The sequence below is a fragment of the Rattus rattus genome, chromosome 10 (assembly GCF_011064425.1).
Source record: "Rattus rattus isolate New Zealand chromosome 10, Rrattus_CSIRO_v1, whole genome shotgun sequence".
Lineage (NCBI taxonomy): Eukaryota > Metazoa > Chordata > Mammalia > Rodentia > Muridae > Rattus > Rattus rattus.
This window is the reverse complement of record NC_046163.1, coordinates 81,011,543-81,032,790: the sequence shown is the minus strand read 5'-3', so window position 1 is coordinate 81,032,790 and position 21,248 is coordinate 81,011,543. Positions and strand designations below refer to the sequence as shown.

At 37.4% G+C, this 21,248-nt stretch overlaps 1 protein-coding gene across 1 annotated transcript in view; it reads left to right on the top strand.

Annotated features, from left to right (window-relative positions):
* The window catches only part of LOC116911688 (contactin-associated protein like 5-4-like), a 66,558-nt gene extending 64,875 nt beyond the window's left edge, over nt 1-1,683 (top strand). Inside the window, exon 3 of the mRNA XM_032915642.1 lies at nt 717-1,683. Within this exon, the coding sequence (XP_032771533.1) occupies nt 717-913 (197 nt within the window). The 3' untranslated portion in view covers nt 914-1,683. The remainder of the gene's footprint in view (nt 1-716) is intronic.
* Nucleotides 1,684-21,248: the final 19,565 nt, after the last annotated feature.

The following is a 21,248-nucleotide window of genomic DNA, read 5'->3' as shown; positions in this document are numbered from 1 at the left end:
GACTTTTGGTCTGTTCATTTTTAAATAATGTCTCTTTAAGTAGCTGAGGATGCTGAAATGGCAGAAATTGCAAGACTTTTTTTTAAGACTTTGCCTCAAAACAAAGTGGAAGGCAATATTAGACTCCTGAAAGTTGTTTTTTCATTAACATAAGTAGTATGGCATCCATGCATCTACACACACACACACACACACACACACACACAAACACAGAAAGTGAGAGGGGGAGTAGAGAGACATAGAGACAGAAAGACAGAGAGAAACAGAGAGAGAGAAACAGAGAGAGAGAGAGAGAGAGAGAGAGAGAGGGAGAGAGAGAGAGAGAGAGAGAGAGGCAGGAATTTCAATCAAGGAATTCTTGGCTAGGCTTAAAGAATTTAAAATCTTTGGAGACTGGGATTGATCCATAACAACAACAACAGCAAAACAGTACTCAGAAACCACACAGATCCTTTATTGTTTCAACTCCACATTTATTTTTTGCTTATCAACATAACCTTCTAAAAGAAATAGCCTTTCACACTCAGTACTGTGCTTCCAGGAAATTTTTATAGAAACCGAAGGTCAAGTGCTTCTGAGCAAGTCTTTAGTTTGAATACTGAGTAGATTTGCTTTGTGCATTGTCTTGGTGTTGTTTTGTTTTCAACAATGTTTGATCTTCTTTATACTTAATTTTCCCAGTGACAAATTTTCTGTTCCCCTTTCTTTTAATACAGGTATCATAGCATTGGTGACATTTGTCACTTTTTGTGTAATCGGAATCATGATCCGCTTCTTGTATCTGCATAAGCAGTCACACTGCACCAATCAGACGAAGGAGAAGGAATACCCAGAGAATTTATGCAATTCATTCAGAAATGCCATTGACTTGCAAAACACAGCCAGCGAGTGCAAACGGGAATACTTCATCTGAACTATGGCAGGGTTACCTGGTCTGCTTTTTTGTATTGTTTTCCCTCTTTTCTCTTCTCTTTTCTGTCTTGTAATTTAGGGATTCTCATTCTCTCACTTGCCATTGGTTTTCTGGAACACACATGATTCACCAGAAAAACTGATCTCCTTTACCCAGCTTAAGAGCTCAGGTAGTTTTTGCTACTGTAGTCCTTTGATATATGTGTCATTTTGAAAAGGACCAATGGAGATACAGACTTTGCTATTTTAAACAAGAAATAGACAAATGTGCCTCTCTTTGTAGTCCAGTTTCTAAACTTTACTCATTAGTTTCTTAGGTACTTGGTCTTGTAACCTTACATTAGAATTGAATTATTGAGTTCTGTAGTATTTGTCTTTAACAATCGTTCCTGGTAATACCATATTGTTAGACATGCTTTTATTGGAGAAAATGGAGTTTGTCTGTGACAAAGAAAGCAGTGTCAACTCTTCCTTTAAGTGGTGTGTTTATCAGGGAGCCCAATAGAGTAAGAAGTTATGAGGGAAAGTAAATTCACCTTGGAAAGTAACATTGGCTTTCAATGCCCTGTGAGAGAGGGACATTGGGAGATATTATGTCACAAAGAAATACATCTAAAATTGGCAAAACTTTGTGTGTGTGTGTGTGTGTGTGTGTGTGTGTGTGTGTGTGTGTGTGTGAACCCAGTACTTGTAAACTATACAAACTATCCAGGTTCTTTCCCCTGGCATAGCAGAAAGAGCAGTGAGCCTAGTTTATCTGTGAGGTCTGACAAGGCAACTATCATTTGCCATTCCTGTAACTTTTCTCCATTTAGGACTTAAATGTCTGGAAGAATTTTATTTTATGTGGGGTTCAGGAAACTTGGCTTCCTTGAGCTCTGACTTGAGAGACACTGCAGTTCTCCATGGGACTTGGCATGGCAGCAACTGTGAGAACAAATGGAATGAGCAAGGCGGGCCCCTGTAATAATAATATCCAACTTGTGGACCCAAGGCGCAGCAAGACCCTTCTAGCCTGTTTGTTTTGATAGTATGTGACAAGAAACCAGAGATGTTTATTCATGTTAGTTTAATCTCCATACCATAAATAGTCCCCTGATGCCAATTATCCTTTCCACAAAGTCTCGGGATTTCCAATATAGATTGACTGAATAGGGAGCAGCTACTTTGCTCTTCACTTCCCATGCTGAGTTCAGGCATGGATATAATGCCCTGATGCCAGGAGATTTCAAGAATTGTGTGAGGAAGTAACTGCTCCTGTAAGTTTCCCACGGCCTATTCCATGTTTCTAGAACATTCTAGCTATATTATTTCTAAGATTGCTCTACTGAAGTAAATGTATGTATGTGTGTGTGTGTGTGTGTGTGTGCATGTGTGTATATGTATATGTGTATGTATATGTATATGTATATTTGTGTGTCTATTATTTGGATTCAGCATAACCAGATTTGAAATAAAAGTCTAAAATGGTTCCATGAAATGTCCTAGGCCATCTTAAGTCAGCATCTCAAAAAAAGGAGGTAAAACAAAAACAAAGAAATATGAAAAGCACTGAATGAACAGGAAGATCTATCAAAAAAATTTATGTCTGATGATCCAATCAAGATAGGTCAAGTAAGAGAACAGTGTGAAGGTTAGTAAAATTCACATTTTAGAACTCATGTAATGAGTTCAATCTGACAACTGAGCTTTTTCCCAAGAGGCAAGGGACTGGCTGTTGTGTAGGGTGGTGTTGTCACCTCGAGATCAGAGGATTAAGTCCTTAGTTTGTAAAGCACATCACATTTTATAGTCTATACCTGCACTCAGAAACACATAGGTGCCCCATGCACTTGACTTTATTTGCCTAAAGGAGGTAGTAAAGCATCTTGGGCTTTCAGTTCTTTTGGTAGTAAAGCATATATTTCACTCAAAGAAGCCACTTGAATGTGTTAATTGTGTATAATCCTGCTTATTTTATGGTGACAATATTCTTAACTCTGTCCTTGGACCACCTTAAAGAAAAGATAAGGGGGAACCATTTAAACACTTCAGGACCTAGGTATTACTAGAGGAAAGATCCTTGAAGGAGAAAGCATTGGCCAGTTCACATTGCAAGGTAGACCTAACTTAAAGAGCAGCTATATAACAATGAGAAGGGAATCCATCTTAGTAAGTATCCTACTCCTCACTGTCTAACACTTCCATGGAAAAGGAGATCCCTGGTGAAGTCCACACAAGTTTCATTCAGTTTTTAATTTATTGCATTTCTTCCCTGTAAAGTTACAGAGGTAATGATTGAGTGTAACACAATTATGAGACAGTCCTAAATATATGTTCATTTTAAAAGTTTCTATGAATTCTGACATACTCTCTTCCTCTTTAGAATATTCTTGTTCTGTTATAGTGAATTTATTTTAAAGCAATTCTAACAAGCATGCTCTTTTTAATTTTTCTATCATTAATAATAGAAATGAGTGTCTAATAAAATGAGACATATTGAGAGTGTACTTACTTCTTTTCCGCTATTCCAGTTCTACAAATCCTACTTTTGAACTTTTTGGCTCTATAAAATGCTGTACAAATAACTTTATTGATTTGTTGAGTATTCCTCTGTTGCCAGAAATAAATGCCTTTTTTAAGTTTAGCTCTAATCACCTATAATAATGACATGACAGGTAAAGGAAGAGTATTCACACTGGAATACTTGTTTTACTAGAGTCCTTAGAAGCAAGTACCATATTTTGCTGGCATAATACTCATGGATAGAAATAGAGTTACAAGCCAATTCCATGTGTATAGTTCCCTAATCCAATAAGATGTATTTACTGGTAATCATGAATGGAAATGCAAAAGCCTGCCTGTACCCTTGGCATAGCACACATTCTATTGTCTTCAATCTTGGATGTGAAGACTATTCAGAGCAGGACACTGGACATGTAAACAAAATATATGATATATGCCAAGTTGGTGCATTATTTTAAGTAGTCTCAGGGCTAAATCAGAAATTCTACACAATTCCACACCACACATCATGTGAAAATCTGTTAATCCTTACCATCATACAATGAATGCCATCAAAGTGAACATCAGGAGCCAGTATGAAGGTAGTGAAGACCTCTTTGGTTTCTATATGTACTTAATTATGTTACAGAAACAGAAATCTACTCATGGCAGCAGCAAACAGATACTAAGGATTATATATAATTAATGTATAAACTCTTTCTAGTGAATTCTAAAAGTGAATACATTTCTGAATTATTCTTAGAATTTTGAGTGATATTTATTAATTCTATCAGAGATGAATATTTGATTTCTCTTCATCAAGCTACATAGGTGTCCATGTAAACAAATGTCTATAGAAGGTGATAAATTAACTCTTTGAACAAAGAAAGAACAAATCATCCCTATATCAACCACAATGTTTGTGGATGGGGTGAAGTACAAATCTATGGCTAGTCTTGGAGTCTTTAACAAATCAGGTGCTTGTAAACACTCAGAGAGAAACACCTGACTCTGCCATGGTTTAAACCATCATCTCTGCCTATATCAGTACATTTGAAAGGTTGTCAAATTTTCTTTATTATTGTTACAGCTTTCCAAATACATGCCTCTGCATTTGAGAGAACCATGTAATAACTATATGCAGAAAAGAATAGTCTCTACTTCTGCCAATCCCTGGAATCCACTTATGCAATGGGTTTTTAGGTATCTTTAAGTTGCTTCGTAATTTGACATCTTTAACTTTCCACATGCTGCTCTAAAGACCTAATTGAATATATTTTTGGAAATCTCCGAGAACTAGAAATCATCTCTTAAGTTAATAATTAATCAGTATGTTGTCCTAATAAATGATGTCATACTTATGTGTTTGATATAGATATTTCTTTCTTTGTTTTTCTTTATGAACTTAAGTATTTTTTATTTACATTTTGATTATTATTCCTTTCCCAGTTTCCGGGCCAACATCCTCCAACCCCTCCCCGTCCCGTTCTATATGTATTCCCCTCCCCATCCTTCCCCCACTGCCACCCTCACCCCCAACAATCACGTTCACTGGGGGTTCAGTCTTAGCAGGACCAAGGGCTTCCCCTACCACTGGTGCTCTTACTAGGCTATTCATTGCGACCTATGAGGTTGGAGCCCAGGGTCAGTCTTTGCGTAGTAATTTAGTCGCTAGAAGCTCTGGTTCGTTGTCATTGTTGTTCTTATGGGGTTTCAAGCTCTTTCAGTCCTTTCTCTGATTCCTTCAACAGGGGTCCCGTTTTCAGTTCAGTGGTTTGCCACTGGCATTCACCTATGAATTTGCTGTATTCTGGCTGTGTCTCTCAGGAGAGATCTACATCCCGTTCCTGTCGGCCTACAATTCTTTGCTTCATCCATCTTGTCTAATTGGGTGGCTGTATATGTATGGGCCACATGTGGGGCAGGCTCTGAATGGGTGTTACTACTGTCTCTGTTTTAATCTTTGCCTCTCTATTCCCTGCCAAGGGTATTCTTGTTCCCCTTTTAAAGAAGGAGTGAAGCATTCACATTTTGATCATCCGTCTTGAGTTTCATGTGTTCTAGGCATTTAGGGTAATTCAAGCATTTGGGCTAATAGCCACTTACCAATGAGTGCATACCATGTGTGTTTTTCTGTGATTGGGTTACCTCACTCAGGATGATATTTTCCAGTTCCAATCATTTGCCTACGAAATTTCATAAGGTCATTGTTTTTGATAGCTGAGTAATATTCCATTGTACAGATGTACCACATTTTCTGTATCCATTCCTCTGTTGAAGGGCATCTGGTTCTTTCCAGCTTCTGGCTATTATAAATAAGGTGGCTATGAACATAGTGAAGCACATGTCTTTTTTATATGTTGGGGCATCTTTTGGGTATATGCCCAAGAGAGGTATAGCTGGATCCTCAGGCAGTTCAATGTCCAATTTTCTGAGGAACCTCCAGACTGATTTCCAGAATGGTTGTACCAGTCTGCAATCCCAACAACAATGGAGGAGTGTTCCTTTTCTCCACATCCTTACCAGCATTTGCTGTCACCTGAGCTTTTGATCTTAGATATTCTCACTGGCGTGAGGTGAAATCTCAGGGTTGTTTTGATTTGCATTTCCCTGATGACTAAAGATGTTGAACATTTCTTTAGGTTTTTCTCAGCCATTCAGCATTCCTCAGCTGTGAATTCTTTGTTTAGTTCTGATCCCCATTTTTAATAGGGTTATTTTTCTCCCTGCGTTCTAACTTCTTGAGATCTTTGTATATTTCGGATATAAGCCCTCTATCTGTCGTAGAATTGGTAAAGATCTTTTCCCAATCTGTTGGTTGCCGTTTTGTCCTAACCACAGTGTCCTTTGCCTTACAGAAGCTTTGCAGTTTTATGAGATCCAATTTGTCGATTCTTGATCTTAGAGCATAAGCCATTGATGTTTTGTTCAGGAAATTATCTCCAGTGCCCATGTGCTCGAGATGCTTCCCTAGTTTTTCTTCTATTAGTTTGATTGTATCTGGTTTGATGTGGAGGTCCTTGATCCACTTGGACTTAAGCTTTGTACAGGGTGATAAGCATGGATCGATCTGCATTCTTCTACATGTTGACATCCAGTTGTACCAGCACCAGTTGCTGAAAATGCTATCTTTTCCCCATTGGATGTTTTTGGCTCCTTTGTCAAAAATCAAGTGACCATAGGTGTGTGGGTTCATTTCTGGGTCTTCAATTCTATTCCATTGGTCTATGTGTGTGTCTCTGTACCAATACCATGCAGTTTTTATCACTATTGCTCTGTAATACCGCTTGAGTTCAGGGATAGTGATTCCACCAGAAGTCCTTTTATTGTTGAGGATAGTTTTAGCAATCCTGGGTTTTTTGCTATTCCAGATGAATTTGGAAATTGTTCTGTCTAACTCTTTGAAGAGTTGGATTGGTATTTTGATGGGGATTGCATTGAATCTGTAGATCTCTTTTGGTAAAATGACCATTTTTACTATATTAATCCTGTCAGTCCAAGAGCATGGGAGATCTTTCTATCTTCTGAGGTCTTCAAAGGCTAGAAGTTTTTATTGTACAGATCTTTTACTTGCTTGGTTAAAGTCACACCGAGGTATTTTATATTATTTGGGACTATTATGAAGGGTGTCATTTCCCTAATTTCTTTCTCGGCTTGTTTCTCCTTTGAGTAGAGGAAGGCTACTGATGTATTTGAGTTAATTTTATACCCAGCCACTTTCCTGAAATTGTTTATCAGGTTTAGTAGTTCTCTGGTGGAACTTTTGGGAGTACTTAAATATACTATCATGTCATCTGCAAATAGTGATATTTTGATTTCTTCTTTTCTAATCTATATCCCCTTGATCTTTTTTTGTTGTCTGATTGCTCTGGCTAGAATTTCAAGAACTATATAGAATAAGTAGGGAGAGAGTGGGCAGCCTTGTCTAGTCCCTGATTTTAGTGGGATTGCTTAAAGTTTCTCTCCATTTTGTTTAATGTTAGCAACTGGTTTGCTGTATATGGCTTTTACTATGTTTAGGTATGGGCCTTGAATTCCTATTCTTTCCAGGACTTTTATCACGAAGGGGTGTTGAATTTTGTCAAATGCTTTCTCAGCATCTAATGAAATGATCATGTGGTTTTGTTCTTTAAGTTTGTTTATATAATGGATCACGTTGATTGTTTTCCGTATATTAAACCATCCCTGCATGTCTGTGTTGAACCCTACTTGATCATGGTGGATGATGGTTTTGATGTGCTCTTGGATTCAGTTTGCCATAATTTTATTGTGTATTTTGCATCAATATTCATAAGGGAAATTGATCTGAAGGTCGCTTTCTTCATTGGCTCTTTCTGTGGTTTATGTATAAGAGTAATTGTGGATTCATAGAAGGAATTCGGTTGTGTTCAATCTGTTTCAATTTTGTGGAATAGTTTGGATAATATTGGTATGAGGTCTTCTATGAAGGTCTGATAGAATTCTGCACTAAACCCATCTGGACCTGGGCTCTTTTTGGTTGGGAGACCTTTAATGACTGCTTCTATTTCCTTAGGAGTTATGGGGTTGTTTAACTGGTTTATCTGTTCCTGATTTAACTTCGGTACCTGGTACCTGTCTAGGAAATTGTCCATTTCCTGCAGATTTTCAAGTTTTGTTGAAGATAGGATTTTATAGTAGGATCTGATGATTTTTTTAATTTCCTCTGATTCTGTAGTTATGTCTCCCTTTTCATTTCTGGTTTTGTTAATTTGGACACACTCTCTGTGTCCTTTCGTTAGTCAGGCTAAGGGTTTATCTATCTTGTTGATTTCCTCAAAGAACCAACTTTTGGTTCTGTTGATTCTTTCTATGATCCTTTTTGTTTCTACTTGGTTGATTTCAGCTCTGAGTTCGATTATTTCCTGCCTTCTATTCCTCCTGGGTGTATTTGCTTCTTTTTTTTCTAGACCTTTTAGGTGTGCTGTCAAGCTGGTGACATATGCTCTCTCCTGTTTCTTTCTGCAGGCACTCAGTGCTATGAGTTTTCCTCTTAGCACAGCTTTCATTGTGTCCCATAAGTTTGGGTATTTTGTACCTTCATTTTCATTAAAGTCTAAGAAGTCTTTAACTTCTTTCTTTATTTCTTCCTTGACCAGGTTATCATTGAGTAGAGCATGGTTCAACTTCCATGTATATGTGGGCATCCTTCCCTTATTGTTATTGATGACCAGCTGTAGCCTGTTGTTGTCTGATAGGACACATGGGATAATTTGTAACTATCTGTATCTGTTGAGGCCTGTTTTATGACCAATTATATGGTCAATTTTGGAGAAAGTACCATGAGGTGCTGAGAAGAATGTCTATCCTTTTGCTTTAGCATAGAATGTTTTATAAATATCTGTTACGTCCATTTGGTTTATGACTTCTCTTAGTCTGTCTACGTCTCTGTTTAATTTCTGTTTCCATAACCTATTCATTGATGAGAGTGGGGTGTTAAAATCTCCTACTATTATTGAGTGAAGTACAATGTGTGTTTTGAGCTTTAGTAAAGTTTCTTTTATGTATGTAGGTGCCCTCGTATTTGGAGCATAGATATTTAGGATTGAGAGTTCATCTTGGTGGATTTTTCCTTTGATGAATATGAGGTGTCCTTCCTTATCTTTTTTGATTACTTTTAGTTGAAAGTCGATTATATTCGATATTAGAATGGCTACTTCAGCTTGCTTCTTCTGACCATTAGCTTGGAAATTTGTTTTCCAGCCTTTCACTCTTAGGTAGTGTCTATGTTTGTCTCTGACGTGTGTTTCTTGTAGGTAGCAGAATGCACGGTCCTCATTGCGTATCTAGTTTTTTAATCTATGTCTCTTTATTGGGGAGTTGAAACAATTGATGTTGAGAGATATTACGGATAGTGATTAATGCTTCTTGTTATATTCATATTTGGATGTGAGGATATGTTTGTGTGCTTTTCTTCTCTTCCTTTGGTTCCCAAGACGATTAGTTTCTTGCTTTTTCTAGGGTGTAGCTTGCCTACTTATGTTGGGCTCTACTCTTTATTAACCTTTGTAGCACTGGATTTGTAGAAAGTTATTGTGTAAATTTGGTTTTGTCATGGAATATCTTGGTTTCTCCATCTATGTTAATTGAGTGTTTTTCAGGATACATTAACCTGGGCTGGCATTTGTGTTCTCTTAGGGTCTGTATGACATCTGTCCAGGATCTTCTGGCTCTCATAGTCTCTGGTGAGAAGTCTGGTATCATTCTGATAGGTCTGCCTTATATGTTACTTGACCTTTTTCCCTTACTGCTTTTAATATTCTTTCTTTATTTTGTGCATTTGGTGTTTTGACTATTATATGACAATAGGAGTTTCTTTTCTGGTCCAATCTGTTTGGAGTTCTGTAGGCTTCTTGTATGCTTATGGGCATCTCTTTCTTTAGATTAGGGAAGTTTTCTTCTATGATTATGTTGAAGATACTTACTGGTCCTTTGAGCTGGGAATCTTTACTCTCTTCTATACCTATTATCCTTAGGTTTGATCTTCTCATTGTGTACTGGTTTTCCTGTATGTTTTGGACCAGTAGCTTTTTCCGTTTTACATTATCTTTGACAGTTGTGTCGATGATTTCTATGGAATCTTCTGCTCCTGAGATTCTCTCTTCTATCTCTTGTATTCTGTTGGTGATGCTTGTATCTATGGCTCCTTGTCTCTTCCTTTGGTTTTCTATATCCAGGGTTCTTTCCCTGTGTTCTTTCTTCATTTCTTCTATTTCCATTTTTAATACCTTCAACTGTTTGATTGTGTTTTCCTGGAATTCTTTCAGGGATTTTTGTTATTCCTCTCTATAGGCTTCTACTTGTTTATTTATGTTTTCCTGTGTTTCTCTAAGGGAGTTCTTCATGTCTTTCTTGACGTCCTCCTGCATCATGATCAAATATGATTTTTTTTTTTGGTTCTTTTTTTTCGGAGCTGGGGACCAAACCCAGGGCCTTGCGCTTCCTAGGCAAGCGCTCTACCACTAAGCTAAATCCCCAACCCCTCAAATATGATTTTAAATCTAGATCTTGCTTTTCTGGTGTGTTTGGATATTCAGTGCTTGCTTTGGTGTGAGAATTGGGCTCCAATGATGAATTTGTAGTCTTAGTTTCTGTTGCTTGGGTTCCTGCGCTTGCCTCTTGCCATCAGATTATCTCTGGTTTTACTTTGTTCTTCTATTTCTGACGTGGGTTAGACTGTCCTGTAGGCCCGTGTGTCAGGAATTCTGTATATCTGTTTTCATGTTTTGTTTCAGCCAGTTATGGGAACAGAGTTTTCTACTTTCGGGCGTCTAGTTTTTCTTGTCTACAGTTCTTCCTCTGTTCCTGTGGGCCTGTGTCCTGAGTTTACCAGGCAGGTCACTTGGAGCAGAAAATTTGGTCTTACTTGTGGTCCCATGGCTCAAGTTTGTTCCTGGGGTGTTGCTTATGAGCTCTCCGTGAGGGCAGCTACCAAGAGGGCCTCGCTGCCTTTTCCGGGAGCCCTCGTGCCCTGAGGTCCCAGATGGCATTAGGTGTTTTCCTCTGGTGTCAGAGATGTGGGCAGAGTATAGTCTTTCCTGGCTTCCCAGGCATGTCTGCCTTCCTGAAGTTAACTCTCCCTCCCACAGGATTTGGGTGCAGAGAGTTGTTGATCCGGCCCCTTCAGGTTCCTGCAGTGTCTGGAGCGCAGGGGACCTGCAGCTCCAGTGCCCCTATCTTCTGGTCCCAGAGGCTGTATACTGTTTCCTCTTGGGCCAGGGGTGTGGGCAGGGGTGGGCAGTATTGGTGGTCTCTTCTGCTCTGCAGTCTCAGGAGTGCCCACCTGTCCGGGCGGTGAGCTCTCTCTCTCAAGAGATTTGGGAGCAGTTAGCTGTGGGCGGGGATCAGCGAGGTTGGGAATCCAGCTAAAAATTGGAAGTGTCCGGTCCCATATGAATTTGACCTCTGTGTGTCCTGAGGCTACCAGTGAGGTCGCTTGGAGCAGAAAAGTTGGTCTTACCCGCGGTTCAAGTTTACCCGTGAAGTTGCTTTTGAGCTCTCCATGAGGGCAGCAACCAGGAGGACCTGCGCTGCCTTTTCAGTGAGCCCCCGTTCACCAGGGTCCCTGATGGTGTTAGTTGTTTTCCTATGGAGTCAGAAATGTGGGCAGAGTATAGTCTCTTCTGGCTTCCCAGGCGTGTCTGCCCCTCTGAAGGTTTAACTCTCCCTACCACGGGATTTGGGTGCAGAGAACTGTTGATCCGGTCCCTTCAGGTTCCTGTGGTTTCTGGAGTGCAGGGGACCTTCAGCTCCAGTGCCGATATAGATATTTCTATCTGAAATTGTTATACACACTCCCTCTCCATACCATATCACTGTAATTACAAGACTCAGACTGGGAAGATACATTTACATTATCCTCATTGTATCCATTGACATGGACCCCAATCCATGGGACTATATTCTGGTGTGTTTTTCTGCCAATCTCTTCATTTCTTTTAAATTCCCTAGAGCTAAAATCTACGAGCACTATTATGTCAACCATATGTCAAGACCCTTCTGGACATCTACATGGTCCTGCTCCTCATTGTTCCTGAAATCATAGCTTGGGTATGCTTGTTCCTCAACTGTCCTCCAGGTCTTGTTTCAATTAATAAATAAACATGAAATGTTGTTCCTGAAAGTAGAAAAGGTGGATAATGGAAGGGCGGTTCAGGCAAATGTGAACATGCTTCAGTTATTGAATGATGGCTGAGTGCTGTTTCATGTCTCTCACACAGATTAGAAATGATTTATTTAAAAGTTTCATATTTTATCTGAATCACTTCTGTATACCAGTTCTTGGGGATTTCTCAGAGTGTCTTTGACTTTACCCCCAGTCTTCCTCATGTCATTTGTTCGGAAAATGTTTGTTTTTCTTTTTTTCATCTCTGTGGTCAAAAAGTCTAAACAGTTGATCTATTTAAAGGGGGAGATTGTATAACACACACACACACACACACACACACACACAAAGAGATGGAGGGAGGAAGAAGGAAAGACAAAAAAGAGAGAGACAGAGAGACAAAGATAAAGAGATTAATATTAATAGGGCTATTTTTCAAATATTATCTAGGAAACTGTAGCATCACCACTTTGTATGGAAATTCTTTAAATGCATCAGACAAAGTTCTCATGATTGTCTTTGCTATTTCTGAGTGACTCTTCCCCTCCTCTTACTTATCACCAAAGTACTCTATGGAAGATCAAATAGCATATTTTGTAGTGAAACAGTGACATTTTTATGCTAGCACTCTATTATTTATAATGTTTATAGTCTAAAAAGTGGTTAAGTAAAAATGAGAAAGACTTAAATAACAGTGGGCTTCTATGCTAGAGCAGAATTGATGGGATATAGTCAAGGAGAAAAGAAGTATACATAAAAGAGGTAATGCCTGCTAGAGGTGAAGATTGCCAAAGCTTCAACTGTTAAGTAAGGAATTTTGTTTTATTATGGCTTATAACTAAGGAGTGTCTTTCATTCATTTGTCCTACATCTTAGGGAAGAGGAAATATTACATGGCTTGAATGAGAAATGTTTTACTTATCCACACATGGCATTTCCACTCTACCCTCGTGATTTTAAAGTTTTATGTTTCAATAGTACAGTCCAAGGATGCTTTGGATTATTACCACAGTGATTTTATCTGCCCAGGGTGAACATCATAATTGCAGCTTTAAGTAACATAAACTATTATCAAGATTCTCAGGTCCATTGCCCTTAATCAAATGCTCCATGGATGGAAGAAAAGAAATGTTTGAGTCACTCTAATGTCTTTCTTTCCTCTTCCTTGGTCATGCCATCTTGGCATCTATGGAAACCTAAGGAAGTCTCCATCAATTACACCATATACTTCAGATAGAAAAAAACAAATACTCTGAGCACTCTTCCATTGATGCTCCTTAGTACACAAGTCAAAGTTGCATCAAATAGCACATTAATATTATGAAGCTAACTCCAAGTTATAATAAAGTTAACGTGTGACAATGATTAGGGCCTGGTCACAATTTATTATCATTGTACAGTTCCATACTTCAAATCCCAGGAGTAAACCTCAGAGGACCTTAAAAAGAGATAGGGTATGCAGAACAGGTCTTTGTCACCCTGAAGCCTCCTTGAATGACTGCCCCAGATGGAGACCTTTTCATTGTGAACTTATAGGATAAGTGAATGAACCTCTGACTAGTTATACTTCTATATTATAGTCAGCCATATCCCAAAGACTAAATGAAGCACTAGCTTAATTTCTTCTCTTTGAATGGCAGTAACAAGTATAATCTTGTCCTGCCTTAAATACTATTGCAAAATAAAGAAAGTTAAAAAAAAACATACCTTGCTTAAAGTAGTGTGGTTTAATCATGAGAATGACTTTTTACTTGTTGAGGGTGAATGCCATTCCTGAACTTGGCAGTAGACAGGTTTCCCAATATCCTATATTTTCTTTAAGAGACATTTTCTACTGCCATATAGCCTATAGCAGGGAAGTAGAACATAATTAAATTAAGACACAAAACACAACACATTCTACTTATACAATATAGTAGGAAAAAATCCCATTTGGTTCACGAAATTTACAAAATTCCTAATACAAAGAATTATTATTATTATCATTTTAATTTTAAATGAAAATTAGAGTCTTTCTGGCATTGTCTGTCTTTCCTTGGAAGAATGAGAGGTCAGGGTGATAGTAAATAGCAAATTATAGAGGCACCTTGCACAAATATCTATCATTCTTTTGGTAAAAGCACAACAGAGGCAAAGAGACAATTTTTTTTTGGATATTATGTCTTCTGTTCCTGTAACAAAATCTTCAGTTTCATGTGATATTTTATCATTCCAGGTCTGTTATATAGGTTATATATCATATTTTAATTCAGTGTATGGAGAAAATTAAAGTTAACCTTATATTTCTTTGTTTTCTATGTTTTTTGCTGTATATAAGAATTACCTGTAAATGTTGTATATTTAATAAAGACAACATTTTGTATTCTTTTGTGTGGCTCACACATTTGTCTTTCTCTGTTCTTCTTTGGTTAATGAGGAGTCAAGCAATTAATCACTCACTGCTCACTTTGATTTCTTTTATCATTAACTACAATGACAAACACACACACACACACACACAAGAACACAAGACTTCTACTTTTTATTTTCAGTGTAGCAAAAGTAAATTACTGTCTATGTTTCTCTCATGTTTAACTGATTTATTCCAAACTACATGTCAAGCACAAAAGTGCATATGAGGAAGTTCAAGGATTTAGTAAAAAGATTCCTGAACCATGATGACTTCAACATCTTACAGATACCTATTGTCCTAGTGACCTGTTCTTAATATCCACATATATTATCCCAAATTTTCATCTTTTTTCCCTACATGTATGCCTTATGAAAGCCTGTCACTTAGCAATAGCTACAGGCTTGAAAGATGTACATTGCTCCAAAATAGAATTGTTATCCTATAGCATTTGTCTAGATTTGTATTTATTACTCATCTGTTAGACATAGACTTATTCTTAAAAAAAAAAAAAAAACTGAATGTGGCTTAATGGGCTGGTGATATAGATCAGTTGGTAAAGGACTTCCTAGCATGCATAAGAATCCAGTGCATGACAGCAAGCATCAAATAAATAGGGCATTGGGAGTAACACATCCAATTCCAATATTGCTCAGGCTAGAAAGGCAGGAGAAAAAAGATCCAAGTTCATCATTGGTTAAAAAAGTGAGATTGAGGCCAGTATGACCTACACAGGACTGCCTCATACAAACAGAAACATAAACTCTATAAGTGGCACTGTCTGTTAGGTAGCACAGTTACAAATCCTTAAGAAATTCTGACTTAAAGACACTTACAGAGAGCAGGAGTAAAGCAGGAAAAAGAAGGAGCTAAAACTTGTAAATAATGTAGCACTGGGAATAACAGGCATTGGTTTTCTTCTGAGTGTATCAGAGTCCAGAAGTACTCAGTGAAGTTTGCTGACAGAATGGAGTAGACTGTGGGAGAAAATAGAATCTAAAGATTGGATGGATAGTTGATTGACACAACAAATGAATGGCAAAAATTGTATTTGTAGTGGGTAGTAAAATAGAAGCTATTATTTAAAGGAAATTGCCTACATGGAATTCATTTAGAAATATTCTGCAGATTTTTATGAGAGTCATAATAAAGAATGTGGCAAAGAAATTCGGATGTTTGTTGATGGAACAAAGGACTAGAAAACTTCATAGATCAAGGATTAGAACCACACAGTTTAAGAGTGTATGGTAAATCCATTTTTTTTTTTTTACAAAATATCTCAGTATTATGTCACGTAGTTTTGTGACTCAGAATGAAATAAGCACTGAAATCACCAGATTTTCTAATAAAATTTGGCAAAAAAAAAAAAAATCTTCACAGGTCTCAAAGAGCAAATTAAAGAATTCCTGTAGATTACTTAACGAAATATAAACTAACTGGGGTCCTCCACAGTTTACATAACATTAACTCTGTATGTGTGTATTTCTGTGTGTGTATTTATACATCCCATGAATACATATAGGCCTGTGAAGTGCTATATCTCTCAACCACTCTATAATATTTTATGACATATTCTCTCCTTGAACCCACACCTGGAGTGTCAAGTCCTGCACGACGAGGGAAGAGACAACACGATGCCATTTCCCTCTTTTGTAGCAAATGCAGAAGAACATGGGTCTCCATGACTGCTCATGACTGCTGTGGATGTGGTGCTTGTTTATAGAATAATGTACATAATTTACATAATGCTTCTTCTTTGGAAAATGTTCTCCCTGCCAATGTTAATGACTCCATGATAATTACAAGCAACATGACTCTATAAGGCAAGAGTATATCTAATGTTCCTCAGGAAAATGATAAATTCTGTGACTTTTAAGGCATCCATTAAGGCTGTGGAAAAAATTTCTGAAAACATGAGTTCAAAAATGTATAATTTCTCAACTACACAAAATATAAGGATGCGATTGAATTTAATGACTAGCTTCATGGAGCCAAAAGAACAGAGGTAAGTGCATTAATTAGTCAGTAATGGGAAAAGAAGAGTTAAACAAAACAAGTCTCATGGTGCAAAAGGATCCTGGGGAATTGAGAGAGTGTTGACATGACAGAGTCCGACCCAGCTAAACTTACTGTTTGTGCTTAAAAATGGAGGTAGATTAATGAGTTCAAGATCAGTCTGGAGCAGAACAAATTTAAGCTGAAGCATTGTGATCTGATATTAGTGTTGGGACGCACCAAGCTTGCTTATTGTCTATGCTTACAAAGGTAGGTGAATCTCTGATTTCATGTATTATGTTAAGAAAAAAAGTGTACTTGCTGACATAGAAATGTGACATAGAGAACTGGATGAATGTGGAAGAAATTCCTGCTCAGCCACGGTGAGTTATGTTGGAAACATCATCTCCACTTTGATTCTGACTCTCATAGCTGAATCTAGTAATGCAGAATAATTTCAATCAGCATAATATCTTTTGAAATTCTCTGAGATATTTTATTTTAAAGAGATGACATTTTTCATGGAATTCTTAGGCAAATGGATGGAACTAGAAAATATCATCCTGAGTGAAGTAACCAAGTCACAAAACAACACACATGGCATACACTCACTCATAAGTGGATATTAGCCCAAAAGCTCAGAATATACAAGATACAATTCACAAACTATATGAAGCTCAAGAAAAAAAAAAGACCAAAATATAGATGCATCAGTCTTTCTTAGAATGGGGAACAAAACACTCACAGGTGGAAATACAGAGGAAAAGATTGGAGCAGAGACTGAGGGAAAGGCCATCCAGAGACTGTCCCACCTGGGTTTCATCCTATACAGAGTCACCAAACCCAGACACTACTACAGATACATACTGACAGGATCCCAATATAGCTGTCTCCTATGAGGCTCTTCCAGAGCCTGACCCATGTAGAGGGGCATGCTTGCAGCCAACAATTGGGTCTGCAATGTAGGAGTTAGAGAAAGTAGTGGAGGATTTGAAAGGGTTTTCAACCCCATAGGAAAACAAAAATATTGACCTAGCAGACACCCCTGAGCTACCAGGGACTAAATCACCAACCAAAGAGTACAGATGGAGGGACTCATGGCTCTAGCCACACATGTAGCAGAGTGCCTGGCCAGGCATGAATGGCAGGAGAAGCCTTTTTTCCTGTGAAAGCTCAATGGCCTAGTGTAGGGGAATGCCCGAGGGAGAGGAAATAAGGTAGAGGGTTTCTGAAACCAGGAAAGGGGAAAATATTTGAAATGTAAATAAAGAAAATATCCAATGAAAGAAAAGAAAAACAATATTGGCAATAACTTTCAGTGTCAATCACCTTGACCTTAAGGGTTTTGGTAAGGGAGTATGCCTTCAGATTTCAATCTTGTAGGTGGATCAGAGACAGTAAACAGTAAGTGCATTTCTTCCCACATTGAGGTTTATTCCCTCATTACAAAAAGGATTTCAAAATAATTTTCATGAACTCATAAAAACATATGTTTCTTTCCTATACTTTATGGGGCTGAATCATGATCACTTAAAGTGTGAGATAAGTTTTTGAAAGATAAGTTGTATCAGACAGAATTGACATTTTCATGTGAGCTTGTATTTATTTTAAGAGTATATAATGAAAAAAAAAGAAATCTGTGTGTATTTGTTTGTATATATGTGTATGTGTGTGTATGTTTTGTTCACAGATATGCATGCATATGATTGTATATGTCAGTGAAGAATAGAAAACAACATCAGGTATTGTGCTTAATGAATCATGAACCATGATATGTGTGAGCCAATGCCTCTATCTGGCCTCTCACCTATCTTGTTGCCTGTTCTAGAACTCACAGGTTTTTCTGGAACTGCCTGAAATAATTTTTGTATTTTATTTCTTTATTTAAGTAGTTCTCTGTAGCGTAATGCCTATATGAAGACTTCAAAAAATTAGGTCAAAGCAAATGATTGGAAAGGAAAAAGTACAGTGGGAACAAAGCTTTTGTAATGCATGAAACAAAGAGAAGGAGAGAGACTCAAGATAGAGACAGAAAAGGAACGACCCAGACCTGGGTGGTCTTAAACGGCCCTAGTAGTTATGTATATTTCTTAAGGGATACATTTCTACAGGTTAATTTATCTTACCTAGGTAGGTAGTTTCTATCTTTATTATTTGGTTGTGAGTTTATGATGTGGATTTTGTGTATTGAGAATTTAACATATAAATCTGACTGCTGGGTTACAATTTGTTGAGTCTTAATTTTACCAGGTAGCTTGAAACAGAGTCCGTGGCTAATAGAGAGCCATTGGGAGAGATAAGAACCAGAGATAAATTAGGATTAGTTCCATATGGCCCTCTGGTGCCAGAATCCTAACTCTAGGAATTGACGTGACCTTGCCACACTGGAATGACTCACTGACTGCATAGATTTGAGAATATTTGGGGTCATCATGGAGCTGCTGCAAAAGATACCCAAAAGTGCCATGTGGCCCAAAATGTGCCTGTACTAGCATGGGCTAAAAGGTTCAGGCATTTTTTAATATTTATTGAAAGAGGTGGCAAACTAACATGTTGGGAATGGATGAACTAAAAATTTAAGTTTCAGGCCCAAAACTTAAGAATTGAGTTTTATTTTCTAAGCATAAAAGGGCCAGTGCCATGTTGAGTCATGTGATGTCACTAGCACAGGGAGCTTAAACAAATGAAACAGAGGCAGTCTGCTTGCAGGCTGTAAGTTCCCTGATATGAAAAGTGCAGGGTATCCTGAACACAATGCATTAGAGACTAGAAGATACCTGTTCCTTTAACAAAGGTAATTTGGAATATTATTTGATTTATGTTTGGTTTATTTTAAAGATGGTATAAAGATATAATGCTTTATTAAGTTTTTCAGGATACCCACATTCTCTTAATGTGGGCTCCACAGCAATTGTGAGTTAAAATCCTGGTTAGACAAGCTGCCTGTTAGTCACTGACTCCAAGTAGTGAGTGGTGATATTTACCAGTTATAAAAATTATTCAAAAATAGAAATATCTACACCAGGCAGAGTGAATACAGACATGTATTCTAGACATCTTTTATTAATAAAAGTCTGATGCTTCAGTTATATACATGGATATTTGGCTAAAATCTAGGTTGAATAAGTTGCTTACTTCTTATTGGTATTGGTATTAATAAAAGTGTGATTAAATGGTTTTATGAATTACTTCATTATTGCAATATGGCTTATCAATGCCAGCTAGAGAGGGTTTGTGGTTAGTTTTAAATTACCACAACAGGAGGTTCATATTATCCTAATGTTGGTTCCATGGGAATTTTGAGTTTATTTCCTGACATTGCAGATTAAAAAGGCATAACAGGCTCAAACAAGTTTGTTTAGTTTACTTCAGTTTCTTAACTTATTTTAATTTTCATAATGGGTATGCTGTTGTGTCTTACTGTTATATTATCTGGGAGAGAGTGCAACATGCAAACTTTTCCGGTTACAGACTGAACACTATTTTCAGAGAAAGGTTTTGTCTTTATATTTTTAAAAAGGGTGGTTATGCTGTGGACACCTTCCAGAGTTATACTGATCAGATCTGATAGAGGTATACCTCCTGAAAAAGTAGATTCAAGAGAACCAAGCAAAAAGATACCTTGATGATACTAAAATTTTTGTTTTAAGATTTATATATTGCAGAATGTACAGATTTGATGAAGCTCATCATCAGAAAGCTGAACGAATCTTGGATTTCTGCTCTCAGAAACTCTGCCATGTCCCGTCAAGACAGATATCAGGCTACAGCAATAGTGGGGTGGCCTTCTTAAGAAGGGATAACTCCCACATTTGCCCTAACTGCCCTCCCTCACAGGATATCTCAACACTCAGGTACAACTTGAAGAAGATTTAAAGAGTCACCACCCTGATTCCCTAAACTTTGGGAGGCTGAAAATGGTTATTGTAAGGTTGTCTTTCTAGAGAATTTAGAAATGGTTATAACTTATCAGGGATGAATTAGCTCAAGTTGATTGTACAGCCATAATCTCATTTGGTAGAAATCCTTAGATTTGTTACTAAGCTAAAGTTAACCTTTTAAATTGGTATAAAAAGTATTTGATACAAGTTTAGATTTTCTTTGATACCAATTTCTTATCGATTTTAAATTAAAATTCATATTGTTACTTTCATATAGACATTTTGCCAATACTTCACATTTAAGTATACAAGACTTATACCTAGTCCTTTACTGCTATTAAAAAAAAAACTAATCTGAGACGATTAAACTTTTGAGTTAAAGGCCAGATAGCAAATTGACGGCTCTAAGTTTATTGCTGGAGTGCTTTTAAGAAAATTTATTGTGATAATTAAAGGACAACAGTGAGATTACTTACATAGTTAGATGTTCTGTTTTCAAAAATGTCAGAAATTCACAAAAAAATGTGACATTTGTTCTTACTTTTCATTTGTTGAGACATGTTTACTCCTAACAGCTCCTCTTTGGTGGATTCAAGGAAGAAATTGAGCATCTCTACCTCTAGGAAAGATTATGTATATTTCTTAAGGGATGAATGCCTACAGGTCAATTTTTCTTATCTAGTTGGGCACTTTATATTTTTATTATTTGGTTGTGAGTTTATTATGTTGATGTATTGTAGATTTAGAATTTAACATATAAATCTGATTTTTGGGTTATAGTTTATTGAGTCTTAATTTTACTAGGTAGCTGGAAACACAGAGTTCGTGGCAAATAGAGAGTCGCTGGGCTAGAGTTAATAATCAGAAACAAAGTAGGGTTAGTTCCATATGGGCCTCTGGTGCTAGAACTAACTTTAGGGACCACCATGGCAAGGTACCACACTGGAACAGTTTGTGAACCACC